This window comes from Dunckerocampus dactyliophorus, chromosome 1, assembly GCF_027744805.1.
Source record: "Dunckerocampus dactyliophorus isolate RoL2022-P2 chromosome 1, RoL_Ddac_1.1, whole genome shotgun sequence".
NCBI classification, from domain to species: domain Eukaryota; kingdom Metazoa; phylum Chordata; class Actinopteri; order Syngnathiformes; family Syngnathidae; genus Dunckerocampus; species Dunckerocampus dactyliophorus.
The window spans coordinates 25,574,427-25,588,999 of NC_072819.1; the positions used below are offsets into that span (position 1 = coordinate 25,574,427).

Genomic DNA, 14,573 nt, shown 5'->3' on the forward strand with positions numbered 1-14,573 from the left:
TGCAGGTGGTTTGCGTCGCACCAGTTGACCAAGTCCTGGATCAGTTTTCTGTACTCATCCTCCTGTCCATTCCTGATACATCCCACGATGGTCATGTGGTCTGTATACTTCTGTATATGGCAGAGCTCCGAGTTGTACTGAAAGTCGGACGTGTACACAGTAAACAGAACAGGAGAGACCACAGTTCCCTGCGGCGCTCTCGTGCTACTGGTCGCAGTGTCGGACCTGCAGTTCCCCGTTCGCACGTACTGAGGTCTGCCAGTCGGGTAGTCTGTGATCCATGCCACCAAGTGTGAACCTATACTCCCATCCGTGTCAGTTTGTCCCTGAGGAGCTGAGGCTCGATGGTGTTAAAGGCACTGGATAAATCCAAAAATATAATCATCACAGCTATTATTTTTTAAACATACTGTCATTTTAATGATGCATCCTAAGTTCAGTCCATCAGGCATCTTTTATTTCACTCCACTGTTTCATCCTCAGTGGCACAAGATGTGTGTATTGTAGTGTTTATACTGCAAGAACACCGTGTTCCCTTTATTTTATTAACCCCATTCTGCAGCCGACCCCACCCCCACCCCCAGCCCACACTGAGAATGTTGAAATCAGGGATAATGCAAAAATACCCTGTATTTATCAGTAAGAAATTGTGGTTTAACTGTGACATGCTAATCATCCCAATCCAATGATTTGGGTGTTCAACGGAAGGAAATACATACAAGTGAAAAGAATGAGCGAGCCATCCTCTGTTGAACTTACGTCTCCCCCTTCTTATCCCAGCCATCCATACAAATCCAAGCTCAGACCCCCTCCCCCATCCGCACTCTCACTGTTCTCTGCCTTGGACCTCCATCCACTGGTACAAAAGAATCCTTTCACATGGAGACTGTTCTTATGGAGGCTGGAGGGAAGGATGTTTTGTGTGTGTGTGTGTGTGTGTGCATGAGGAGATGGAGGAGAGGCTCTCTGAGGTCAATGCAAAAGCCCATCTTTGTGTGGGAAGAACATGAACAAGGAGCTCTTCACACATCAGCCAATGCTCATAAACAGTGTCAGTGGAGCATTAACATGACAATGGACAGGGGGCTGTGGTGGGCTTCTCTCACGCCCAGTCTGGGTCTGTCTGCTGTGTGCTAAACTGGAAGTCCACTTGGAATCCCTGTAGTTAATTCCTGCATTTAACCCATTCATTGTACAGTATAGTCTTATGCACGTGGAAGACAGCATTGTATGCATCCTCTGGACCATAAACTGTATGACAGGTGTCCAAAGTATGCTGTGTTAGTGGCCCACTGCACATTCCAAAAATATTATTTAACAAGATAAAAATACAACAGCAAAAATTTTAAAATTTGCAGTAATTTTACAAGACTAACGTCAAAATAATAAGAGACAAAAGCTGTAATCTAATGTGAAAAATCCATAATTTTATGAGAATAGCGTCATAGTATGAGGGAAAATGTCATTTTAGTAGCCTGAAGTTTTTTTTATTTTAAAAGTTGTAATATTAGAAAAACAAAATAAAGTTGTCATCTTTGGAAAAACTTGGAGAAAAAGTTATAATATTCTGGGAATAAAGTCATAATATTACAAGAAGTAAATTTACAAACGTTATTTAAGAAGAACATTTAAATATTTGGAAAATTTGAACAGCAAAAAACAAAGCAAAAAGACCAAAGTTCATGCAAATAATTTGATTTTTCACCTACAGTATATCATGAAGATGAGATGCAGTCTTTCTTGAAATACACTCCTGATAAAAAATCTTAAAGCCAGTTGAAAAATTGCTAGAATTTTCCGTTTTGCACATTTGGATCTTAATGAGGTTTTAAGTAGAGCTACAATATGCAAAAGCAAGAAGGGGGAGTGAGACAAAAAACATTTTGAAAAGGTAATTTATTGAAAACAACAATTAAACTGAAATAGGCTGTTTATCAGCTGATCAAAAGTTTAAGACCATTGACCAAATAACAAAATACTCTCCAAACCAGAAGAAAAAAAGTTCTCAGTAGGACTCAGTAATGAGTAGCTCACCGTTCTTGTTAATCACTTCAAAAATGGGTTTGGGCATGCTTGATGGGAGTGTTTCCAGGAGGCTAGTGGGAACATTGCTCCAAGTGGTGAAGATGGCTTCACGAAGGGCATCAACTGTCTGGAACTGATGGCCATTTTTATAAACTTCCCTTGCCATCCATCCCCAAATGTTCTCTATGGGATTTAAATGAGGGGAACATGCAGGATGGTCCAAAAGAGTGATGTTATTCTCCCTGAAGAAGTCCTTGGTCAAGCGAGCATTGTGAACTGCAGCGTTGTCCTGTTGAAAAACCCAGCTGTTACCACACAGACGAGGGCCCTCAGTCATGAGGGATGCCCGCTGCAACTCACTGAATGAAAAAGCACCCCAGATCATGATGGACCCCCTCCACTGTGCCGGGTAGGAAACATCTCAGGTGGGATCTCCTTGTCATGCCAGTAACGTTGGAAGCCATCTGGAACGTCAAGGTTACATTTTTTTCTTATCGGAGAATAAAACTTTTTTTCCACCTTTCAATGTCCCATGTTTGATGCTCCCTGGCAAAGTCTAAACGGGCACCAGTAAGGGCCTTAATGTGGGTGGAAGACCACCCTATGTCTTGATGGACAGCCAATCGGATCCTCCGGCTCAGCGCAGGTGTGATTTTTTTTTTTTTGTTTGTTTTTTTTGGGGTCTACCACTTGATACCACTTGATAATGCACAGGATCTTTCAAAAAATGTAGAATGACTGTCTTACTGCACCCAACCTCAGCAGCAATGGCACGCTGCGAGAGGCCTTGCTTATGCAGCTCCACAATCCGACCACGTTCAAAAAGAGAAAGCTTCTTAGCTTTAGCCATCAGGAGGGCATGACAGTGTGAATGCCTGACACAAAATGAACATTTTGAGCAGATTTTGGCTTTTATAGCCTGTGGTCTTAAACTTTTGATCAGCTGATAAACGGCCTATTTCAGTTTTATTGTTGATTTCAATAAATTACTTTTTCAAAATGCTTTTTGTATCACTCCCCCTTCTTGTTTTAGCATATTGTAGCTCTACTTAACACCTCCTTAAGATCCAAATGTGCAAAATGCAAATTATAGCAATTTCTCAACTGGTTTTAAGATTTTGATCAGGTCTGTATATGTAATTTGTTAGCATACTGTATCTACTAGGGTTGTCATGAGACACCCAGATCACCAGATGAGACGATGCAGACCCGAGATTGGGTCCACGAGAACGAGATGCAACAAGATTTTAACACAAATTTTTTAAAAAGTACAATGAAAAAATATGACTGGACAAAAAAACACAAAACAATGCAGATGGGTTTTGAAATGTTTGTTGTCCCACAAATACACGTTAAATGATATTGTCAACATTTTTTGAGACCAAATAATCCACTAATGTTATGATAATATCTAACTATAATAATGCATTAGTTGCTTTTAATTTGACATCTTTCACTGTGTAAAGTTACAGAATCTGTGTTTGTGATATGTATACTGCTCAAAAAAAATTTGAGGAACACTTCAAAAACACATCAGATCTAAACTGGGGGAAAAATGATCTTGAATATCTTTCCTGATAATAAGTGGGTGATGTATTAGTAACAAAATGATGCCACATAATTTGATAGAAATGAAAATGATCACCCTATAGAGGGTGGAAATCAAAGACACCCCAAAAATGAAAGTGAAAAAATGATGCAGCACACTGGTCCATTTAGCTAAAATGTCATTGTAGCAACTCAAAATGATTCTCAGTAGTTTGTGTGGCCCCCACGTGCTTGGTTCTTTACTTGGTTCTTCACTTTACTTTATAGTTAGAAGCATTTATTATTATCAATTTAGTTGTCTCATCTGCCTACGTCACAGCCAGAAAGCGGTGAAGGCTGATGACATAATGAGAATCAAGTGGTGTCCCATTTCTTAGTGGCTTCTTCCCACTGGCCCTTAGTTTTAAGGGGTAGGAGTAAGACGAAGGGGAAGGCCTAAGGGGTGGAATTGGGATTCAGTATTATACCTCTTTGCCCCCTCCGCTGAATGTAAGCTGCAGCACATTGGCCAAGAACATAGAGCGCTTTAAGAGGGCAGCTTCCGCTCAGAACAGGCCTTGCCGTGGTCCACCAAGGAAGTCGAGTGCACGCACTGAGCGTGATATCCAGAGGTTGTGTTTGTAAAATACACATATGAGCACTGCCAGCATTGTTGCAGAGATTGAAGAGGTGTGGGGTCGGCCTGCCAGTGCTCAGACAATACGCCGCACTCCGCATCAAATTGGTGAACATGGCTGTCATCCCAAAAGGGAGCCTCTTCCAAAGTTGATGCGCAAGAAAGCCTGCCAACAGTTTGCTGAAGACAATCAGGCTCAGGACATGGATTACTGGAACCATGTCCTGTGGCCTGATGAGACAAAGATAACGAAGAGGATTCCAAAGGCAACCTGTAAAGCGCTAATGAACTCCATGCCCAAGAGAGTTTGGCAATGTTGGAAAATAATGGCATCCACACTAAATATTGACACAATTTAAATATGTTCATGTCAGGTGTACACAGTTTTATTGCCAGCGGTTTTGACATAAATTGCTGTGTGGTGACTTATTCTGAGGGGACAGCAAATTTACAGTTATAGAAGCTGTACACTGGCTTCTTTACATTGTATCAAAGTGTTGTTTGTTTAGTGTTGTCCTGTTGAGGTTAGTGTCTTAAATCACATTTAAGTTAGTACAGTCTTCTGGTCCTAACAACCTTGGGATTTAATACTGTGGTTAAAATTTTTCAATAATATATAATGGTACTTTAAATAAAACAAAACATGATCCCTGATTTGCAAATCTTACACAATGACTGCTGAATTTGGCTGATCTTAGGAGGGGGTTGAACATACTTTTTCCAAATGACTTTGTCAAGTCTCCAAATAAAACATGTTGAATGTTGTTCACTTTTAAAGAGAATTCACATTTGGAATTGATGTAATTAAGAGAGATTGTATTTGTACTTTATTTATCCCACAGCGGGGAAATTCACTTGTTACAGCAGCAAGCAAGATACGCAAGTAAAGAGTACAGTGTAAAGAATACATAGTGACTACAACATGGTTCAGGTGGTGCAGGTGTTGTAGAGCCTGACAGCGGTCGGTATGAAGGACCTGCGGAACCTCTCCTTCTTACACCGTGGGTGTAACAGTCTGCTGCTGAAGGAGCTGCTAAGGGAACCCACAGTGTCATGTAGGGGGTGAGAGGTGTTGTCCATGATGGCTGTCAGCTTAGCCAACATCCTTCTCTCCCCCACTTCCTCCACGGAGTCCAGAGGACCGTCCATGAAAGAGCTCTCTCTCCTGATCAGTCTATTGATCCTGCTCCTGTCCCTGTCCGTGCTGCCCCCTCTCCAGCAGCCCACAGCACAGAAGATGGCTGAGGCCACCACAGAGTCATAAAAGTCCGTAAGAGAGTCCTGCACACACCAAAGGACCTCAGTCTCCTCAGCAGGTGGAGGCGACTCTGGCCCTTCTTGTAGAGGGCGTGGGTGTTGACGGACCAGTCCAGTTTGTTGTTAAGGTGAACACCCAGGAAATTGTTGCTGTCTACCAACTCTATGCGAGTGATACGAGAGATGCGAGTATGTTCAACCCCACAACAAATGTGATATTGTTGAAGAGCTAAGTGAATCAATTTGACTGTATTTTATAACAGATTGGACTTAACAGGGTAGCTGCTATGGAGTCCTTCGTGTTCCAAAAGTATCACAGTCATCTGCCTGGCTTTGACATCACTAAGGGGCGGTCTGTTAGCAGGTAGCTCTCTTCTAGCCAATCATCTTTGACAAGAGCCTCTCTCACTTAAACTGACATTTTCCTTAGCCAATAGGGGCATACTATCATTTCTGTTGCAGATCCCAGCCAATCAAATCGCTGACTGGGTGGTGCTCCGGTCCAGGAACTTTTCCCGGCACAGTTTAGCAGTCTGCCCAGTTCGATCGGCAACGGGAGCGGGAAGAAGAAAGCAGAGAGCCCGAAGGCAGTAGCCCCCCATCACCATCACCGCCGGCCCAGGTTACCATCTTGCACCGGGAGAGACAACAACAGACAGCCGCCGCCGGCAGAAGCCATTACCAACCAGTAGTGACCATGAGCAGCGAGGCCGAGATACAACAGCCGCAGCAACCTGCTGTCGACGAGGAGGAGAGCCCATCCAGCCCGGCAGCCGCAGCTTCCGCGGGGGATAAGAAGGTCATCGGTAAGATTAGTACTGAAAATGCAGCTAATTGGCTAAATTAGCCATGACGGACAACGTTTAATGTAAACAACAGCATACAACTTTTACTAAACATAGCAAGTATAGATAAAACATGGTGGATCTCCTTTTTATTTGGCTAATCTGTTAGGGTATGTGTCAATGCACCATGGAAGTTTAAAATTAAACCAATAGTTTTCTGGACCAATGTGCTAGCCATTTTGGATAAAATTATTACCCCCCTTGCATTAGTATTATGTCAGGTTTCATTTCTGGTTTAATTGCCGAACATGCAGTGTGTTTGAAGCAGTTTACTCTCCGGTTTAATCGGCCTTCTAACGTCTACCGCGGAGTGCCATATTGCCGGTTGTCCTTTACAAATTTCACCAATGCCTTTTTCACAAACAATTAACCATTAACTAATGATTTACGAACAGGTTGGATAAATTCGGAAGAACATATCTCACCCCCACAAATTACTGCCACCAACCACGACTCTCGCCTCCGCATACATACAAGCTAATGCTAACAGCTTGTCGCCCCTTTGTTCACCCGCAAGTCCCTGGTTCCGTGTTCCTCCGTTAAATGGCTTAAACGCTCGCCAACATAAAACTCCACATACCATGGATTGCTTTAATTAAACGCATAGTGAGTCAGAGCCCAGAGATAAGCCGAATTTCACTTCACTTGGAGGGTTGACAGCGCGGCCTACTAAACAGCCACTGTACATGAAGGCTAATGAAGCTAACATTAACCTAGCAAAGATATTTACATGGCTGAAGGGGGAACCCAAAATGTCGGCCGAAATATCCCCAACTGTTTTTACTCGACAAGTTGTTCTTTCGTTCGCTTTAACCACATTCTACGCCGATAATTTAATTCATTGTTATCTTGTGTGTGTTTATGACAAGTTATCATGTAAGCCACGGTCGTTTGAGCCACTTGGCCCCGTCTCAACCACATGGTTGAGACGTACTAGGCTAGTTAGCCTAAGCTAGCGACAACCTAGCCCTGCTAACATGTCATCACCACGTGTGAAGGGTCCTATGGATTATGTGGGGCAGTAGGTATTCACTTATAACATATATACTGTACATACACACATACATTTGTGTGTGTATTATCTTTTACTTTTTGTCCACGCACTCTAGCCAAATTTCTCATTCAATTCAAACCTGTTCCAATGCCAAGATTTTAAGATCATTGGGACATCTGTGCTATTGATTGGCACATTCCAAAAATTACCACGTTTCTGTAATTAACCATTTAAAAAAAATTATTGTTGATAAATGTCATGGCACAATTTCAAGTTCTACATTTCTCAACCGATTCTATTCAGGCTGTCTATTTTCTATAGTCCCATAATTCCTGGTTCACCTGGAATTCTCATTTAAAGTGAATGGATAATAATTCCAAGTTGTAAATTTCTCAAATTATTCCGACATCCAAACTTCCAGCTCATTCACGCCTCAGTTTTCCTGTAATTTTAACTTGATAAATATTGGTACAGTGTTGCGCCACTACATCGCGGTTCACCTTTCGCAGATGGCGGATTTTTTTAAGTGCGATTTTGCATTTTTTTAACAGCATATGAAAGTGCCTTGTGTTCTGGGTCCTTGTGGTGTATTAGTGACATCTATGGGTGCTCTGTTGTATGTCTGTTGTTGTATTTACTACTGTTACCAGTAGAGGGTGTTGTATACTCATGTTGAAGATGTGTGCAGCTCCACCTCCTCTGTGTTTAAGTGCCTGTACAAGCATATTAGGAACCCACAGTAGACAATAGCCAGCTAAATATAGACCCACAACAGTCCTAATTGGCAAAGGGAGAACCCACCCAATGTGTTCTGCAACTTGATTGGCTTTAGACCAGTGGTTCCCAAACTTTTTACAGTCGCGTGCCCCTTCAGACATTTGACTTGAAGCCATGTGCCCCCTACTGCTGCACACTTAAACGTAAACCATTTTTACATTTCACTAAATTGAAATATTAAACATGATTCATTGGTTGATTAATTGTATATTAAGTAATTCTGTTTCAAAAATGTGTATTGTTCATGGTCAAATTTTGACAAGTTTTACATGAAAATAGATAAAATGTGAATTTCTCTTGGAGATGAATAAAGTAAGTATTCAGCCTACATATCTTTTATTTCAGCCGGATGTGATCCTTCCCTTCAAATGGGTTGAACTTGAGCTTCATTTTTGTCCGTTGAAATCACTAAGATTTAAATCTGCATATTAATTTGATAAAGCAGTATCCAAAGTACAAAAATACAAACGGGGGAATCTCCACTCTCTCATCCTGACACGCACACACATTGACAGGTTTTCACAGGGCGGGGATTGGAACACCAATATAAATTAACCCTTCAAGATTAAACACCGCCAATAAACAATGGAAGAAGCAGCAGCAGCTAACCAGCTAAATGAATCTTCGGCTCAAGGAGTAGGACGACGGCAGGAGAAATATGTTTGAACAAGGATACAAAAACGCTGCAGCCAAGCGGCATGAGGACGAAGCACAGTCAGAGGAGTGAATACGCGTCACTTAATTGTGTCCAGCTTACAGTAGTAGATTGATCATTAAAAGTCAAATGAAATTTGAATTTTGAGAGTGTTTAAAATGTGAGAAAATGTTAATACATGTCTCAAAGTATATTGTGAGGGGTTTTACAGCCTTAAAACATACAGTATATAACTAAACAAATCAAGTTGGCTACTTTGTGGATTTCACTTATTGCAGGCTATTTGGGGAACCTATCCCCCGCGATAAATGAGGGAACACTGTACTTCCACATTTATTCAGCTCATTCAGAATATGGCATCTGAAATGTTCCACATTCCAAAGAAATGCCACTTTTCCTGTAATTCCACATTTTCTCTAACAAATTCCCTGAACCTCATAGTTCTTTTTACTGCCACCTTTCGTAATCAGCTCAAACCATTCCAATGTCAGCTCTATCAAGAACTCCCAATTTAAATTTGACACTTTCCAAAAAAATGCACCTTTTTATTGTAATTCCACATTTTCCATCCAGCATTTAAACACTCAAGCATTCACATGCAATCTCTTCATAAATTGCACTTTGTTCATAAACTACATTGTGTAGTTGAATTGAATTGTCACAACACTTTAAAGCCTTATTGTACTGATAGGTCAGTAAAATGACGTTGCCTCCATTAGTATACTCTCAATAGAACATTATGAGCTGCAAGGCCTCACAGTGAGTGCAGCTGGCACAGGGCAACCTTAAGGTCTAAAATAAGAGTGCCAGTTGGCAGTTAAATATATCTTGCATGCTTTCGGTGACCCCGATGAAGCTATTTGATATTGTTGCTGCTCCCTATTAGAAAAGGTCGTGTATGAGATTGTCTTTAGACAGATTCAGTTACATTTCTATCAATGTTATTCTTGAAGTTTAAGCTGCCTGCTGAGCCTGTGGTGTTTGTTGTTGCAGCAACAAAAGTTTTGGGTACAGTCAAGTGGTTCAACGTCAGGAACGGATATGGTTTCATCAATAGGTAAGAGGACCCCTGTCTTCCCAACATCCCATCTGTGCCTCTTACAATCCTTTAAGTGTTTGAAGGGGCCAGCACAATCCTATTATACATCTGATTTGCTTACAACGCTGATCAGATGATTTGTCTCCTGCTCTCCTGTGCTGTGCCTGTGTTCCGTGCACCGCTTAATTAATCTCTCACACTTTGCTACTTTAGGCTGTAATCTGTCCACAGATGCAACGTTTCACTCTGTGATTTTTTTGTTTGTTTAGGAACGACACGAAAGAGGACGTTTTTGTACACCAGGTACGCATATGACACTTTTAACAATATATATCATGGCTATACTATGACAAACGTATAGCGGTGATATTAGAACTAGAAATGTTACTGGTTGACACTGTCAAAACAATAAAACTTTGACTTTAGTAGGTATGTACTGTAGTAGTAAAAATACATCAACCGCTGTTACGCACAAAAACAAGGGCATGACCCATAGCGACATTTGACAGAAGTATTGGGACACTTGCTATAATGCAAGGCCAAGTCCTACTTACTGTATTATTCTCTTCTCTCATTCTTCTGGGTTTGTTGAGGCAGACCCATCTATAGTTGTAAAAAATCTAAAATCTATGCACAATTAATTGCTTTCTAAACTGAGGTCTCAAGAGGTGCACTGATTTCTTGCGTGACATAGTGATGAGGTGTGTCAAAAGTTCCAGGACTGTTGACGTTGATGGGTGAGGGCATTGTCCACTGCGAGTTTCGCCACAAGGTCGACCGACCAGCACGTCTACAAAGAGATCCTGCGGTGTTTGCTTTATTCAGTGTGTGAGAAGAGGCTAGGGTTGTGGCAGGACCACTTGTGGCTGCTTCATCATGACAACGCACCTGCTCACAATGCCCTGAGTTCCTGGCCGAGCGGAACATGCTGTGCTGGAGCAACCTCCCATCTCATCCAACCTGGCTCTGTGTGTTTTTTTCCTCCTTCCCAAGCTCAAGGGGGTCATCAAGGAGACTCGTTGAGGACGTCGACATGACAATGGCCTTGACGACGGCGCTGCAGAAGATCTTGGAAGAATTCTTCCAGGAGTGCATGAAGGCGTGGCAGAGAAGGCTGGGAAAGTGCGTTAGACTCCAGGGGGATTACTTTGAAGGGGAAAACTTAAGTTTGTAATTTGGGTATGAAATATGTCCGGTCCTGGAACTTTTTTGACACACCTTCTATGATGGCGGTTCGAATTCTGAAGTTTAGCGCTACAGAAGGCATGTTGTTGCACAAAAATGTTGGCAGAATTCAGAATTGTACATTTTAATAGGGTTCCACTGCAGTGGATGATTTTGCCTATACAGTCAATGGGGCGGGCTTGGTATGTAGAGGAAGTACCGGTACACATTTAGACACTTGAGTGGGCAATTGCGATACTAGTCTTAAACAAAATGTAAAAAAATTAAGTTGTCATTGGTTTAAATACCCTTTGTTGGAATGGAGGATATTGACATTGAAAAGTCACTAAATGACAGCCTGAACTCAAGGGTTGTCATAGGACTGTGTGTGTGTGTGCGCGCACGTGCATCAAATCTTATATTGTATGTACTCTACATCATTTCAGACAGCCATCAAGAAGAACAACCCCAGAAAATACCTTCGCAGTGTTGGTGATGGAGAAACTGTGGAGTTTGACGTAGTTGAGGGAGAGAAGGTACATTTGTCAATCATGTAGTCTTATGCTGTGACCTAATAAAGTAATCCCACTTACAACAGGGGGCAGAGGCAGCAAATGTCACCGGTCCAGGGGGCGTGGCGGTCCAGGGAAGTAAGTACGCTGCTGACAGGAACCGCTACAGGCGCTACCCCCGAAGGAGGGGCCCACCCCGCGGTGGCGACTATCCAGAGAACTACCAGAGTGACGGAGAGGGGGAGCCGGGCACCGGGGGTCGAGACAAAGGCAGTCGAGACGGCGGCGAGAGCGCCCCCGAGGGAGATGTGCAGCCACAGCAGCGTAGGCCCCCTTACCCTGGCAGACGGCGCTACCCGCCATACTTTGTACGTAGACGCTACGGCCGCCGGCCCCCATACACCACCGCACCACGCGGAGAGATGACTGAGGTACGCCGTCACAGGGCTACCATCCTGAAACAGGCACTCAGTATCCTACTGCCCAGTCAATACTTCTTGATGACACACACAACGTAATGCGTGGTTGTGGTTTAAAAAAAAAAAAAAAAAGACATATTGGTGTATTGGGGGTCATGCCAACACGTTGACCTGCATACTACATAACACAGGTCCAACTGTAAACCTTTGAGCTGGACCTTACGCTTAGGCTAAAGTATCCCCTGCAAAGTGCTTGATTAAAAATGTCCCCTGGTGTGCTTCCAGGCAGGTGAGGGCGATGAGAACCAGGGGGGTCCAGACCAGGGCAACAAACCAGTGAGGCAGAACTACTACAGAGGCTTCCGACCAAGGTTCAGACCAAGGTTTGCATGTTGGCTTTATTGACGCCAGGCTGCAAGAAAGGGAGATTCAATCGGTGGACTCTTTGGTCCTTTGTGCAGGGTTTTCTTTTTCCTCTAATGGCACACCTGAGTACCACACCTAGGCTGTTGAACAGCAGACAAGAGCTGCAGTCTTTCCTCATGTAGTGGAGGGCTTTATTTATCCACACAAAAATGTTTTCAGGTCAAAATGACAAAATATTTTATCATTTCAGTCTTTCATCCACATGGAAACGGCATTCTCGGTACCCTGAAACAGTATTTTTAGAAAATGGCTTCCACATTGGGGAAAATAAGAAAACGCCAGCTTGTCGTTTCCATGTAGACGTCCGAACCGCTGCTTAACAGGAATTAATGTCACAGATCTGTTGCCGTCACATGACCAGAAGTGAGCTTTGACGACAAAACCAACATAATATCTGAATATTTTGACAGACATGACTCGCACCCCAGTCGACCTTCTCCTGATATTTTGTTTTCTTATTCTTCAAAGTGAATCGTAGAAGTAATTCCACTTCGTCATATGTCTAGATGAGCCTTGGGAACCGGAAGATGGCGGTCGTATGCGAATGCCTTCATCTATAGTTTGGTGTGTCACGTGGTTCCATCTTTGTGTCTGTTTACAGCACCACACATAGGTTTATTAAATCGTTTTCACCCAGTGTGATCCGTTCCCGTCTGAATGCAACTATTTACTAATCCGACAGTGTGAAAGTGACTCTTTTTTTTCAACCCGCCAAAAAAAACATCGCAAGAATTGATTGCTAAGATAGTGTGGGTCGAGCACATGAACGTCACTTTGTGGATGTCATGACATCAGTCAGTTGACGAGTTGGTGCTCCCCTGCGGCAAAGATTAAGTGGTAAACAGATATTGAATGTGAAATATTAATAATTGGTATTTATTACTGTACGTAGTTTCAGTTTACACCAATTAGATTTTATGTGAGATGTTTTCTAGTAAGACCACGTGGACTTGGAACTTGCATGCTGAAAGTGTGCACCCCTGATATACATGTACTACGTACATAAATACTCTTATTTTTAAATATAATACATCAATCACATATTTATATTTTGTGTTTATAGTATGAGGTAGTTCTTTCAGACTTGGCCATTTTAAAAGTGAGCACCCCTGGGGGTAGATGTTATTGCAGTATGTTTTATTTTGGAGTACAAAGCCCTAAATTGAAAAGCACGGCTCCCCTCTTGTCTTGGTTTGTTTACATCTAAAAGGTGTCAGTTAGGTGCTGACTGTGAAAACTGCCCATTCTGTAGTTTAGTATTTGTAGTAAACGTTTAAAATAAGACCCCCGTGTTTAATACAGATTTTATTAATTTGTACACAGTCCATGTGCTATTGCATACTTTTGTACCACAGCATCTAGAAAGCCCTGCCAAATCCATCTTCTCCAAATTGCTTTTTGTATTTAAAAAAAGACTAAATGCATTGCTTTGGTCAGACTCTCCTTTTAGTGCAGCCTAACCTCAAATTGCAGCTGTGCATCCAAAGTGTCTTTTCTTGTATTTCTAAACTGCATCTTGTCCCCCCGTCTCCACCCGCTGATATGTGGTCATTGTTTGTCTTACGGTCCATTGCAGGGGTCCACCCCGTCCCAGACCGGTGCGGGACGGCGAGGAGGACAAGGAGAATCAGGGCGGTGAAGGGGGTCAGAACCAGCAGCCGCGCCAGCGACGCTATAGACGTAATGTCAACTACCGCCGCAGACCACGCCCACAGACTGGGGGCAAACAGGGCCAGGACACTAAGGAGGCCAAGGCAGGAGGTGACGCCTCTGTAGAGAAAACGTCCGCTCCCGAGGCCCAGCAGGGTGGGACTGAGTAGGAAATAACCTGTCCACCGGCACCTACCATCTTTTACCATCGTCCGGGTGAGTCCTCAGTGAGCATTAACGCATGGTTTAAAGATGACTAGAGAGACAAATGACACTAGGCAGTGGACTAAATTAAGACTTTTCCTCCCCAGTTTTTTGTCAACAAGAAGAAACATCCAACAAGATCTGAGCAATAAAGATTTGACTTGACGACCGTCACAAGCTTGCACCATGCATTTGACCAGATTACCACAGATTGCCTGCAGGATCTATGCAGACTAGTTCTTTTCCTTCTTTTTACGTGACAGTTCCAAAACATTTTGGGGAAACAACGCGTTTTTCTAAATCTGTCCTAAGTTTTTACACCAAATGGTTTTTCAAGAAAAAAATTTGATATTTGGTCAGTTTGACATTTTTAAATAACTTTTTATGTATTCAAATGTTTTAACAAAATGCAAGCTCAAATAAAAGTTCAAAAACCAGGGAC

At 42.6% G+C, this 14,573-nt stretch overlaps 1 protein-coding gene across 4 annotated transcripts; it reads left to right on the top strand.

Moving 5' to 3' along the window:
* Positions 1-5,965: 5,965 nt before the first annotated feature.
* ybx1 (Y box binding protein 1) lies at positions 5,966-14,572 on the top strand. Of its 4 annotated transcripts, none has more exons than XM_054786399.1 (8): positions 5,966-6,252; positions 9,711-9,774; positions 10,026-10,059; positions 11,367-11,456; positions 11,519-11,863; positions 12,137-12,234; positions 13,854-14,143; positions 14,239-14,572. In XM_054786399.1, exons 1-7 carry the CDS (start codon positions 6,144-6,146, stop codon positions 14,095-14,097), a joined length of 984 nt encoding a protein of 327 aa, XP_054642374.1. In that variant the 5' UTR covers positions 5,966-6,143; the 3' UTR covers positions 14,098-14,143; positions 14,239-14,572. The 4 variants fall into 4 exon arrangements, with proteins under 4 accessions (XP_054642374.1, XP_054642385.1, XP_054642393.1 ...); XM_054786410.1 differs by having other exon boundaries at positions 12,137-12,222; XM_054786418.1 differs by having other exon boundaries at positions 5,968-6,252; positions 11,519-11,800.
* The last annotated feature ends 1 nt before the right edge of the window (position 14,573 follows it).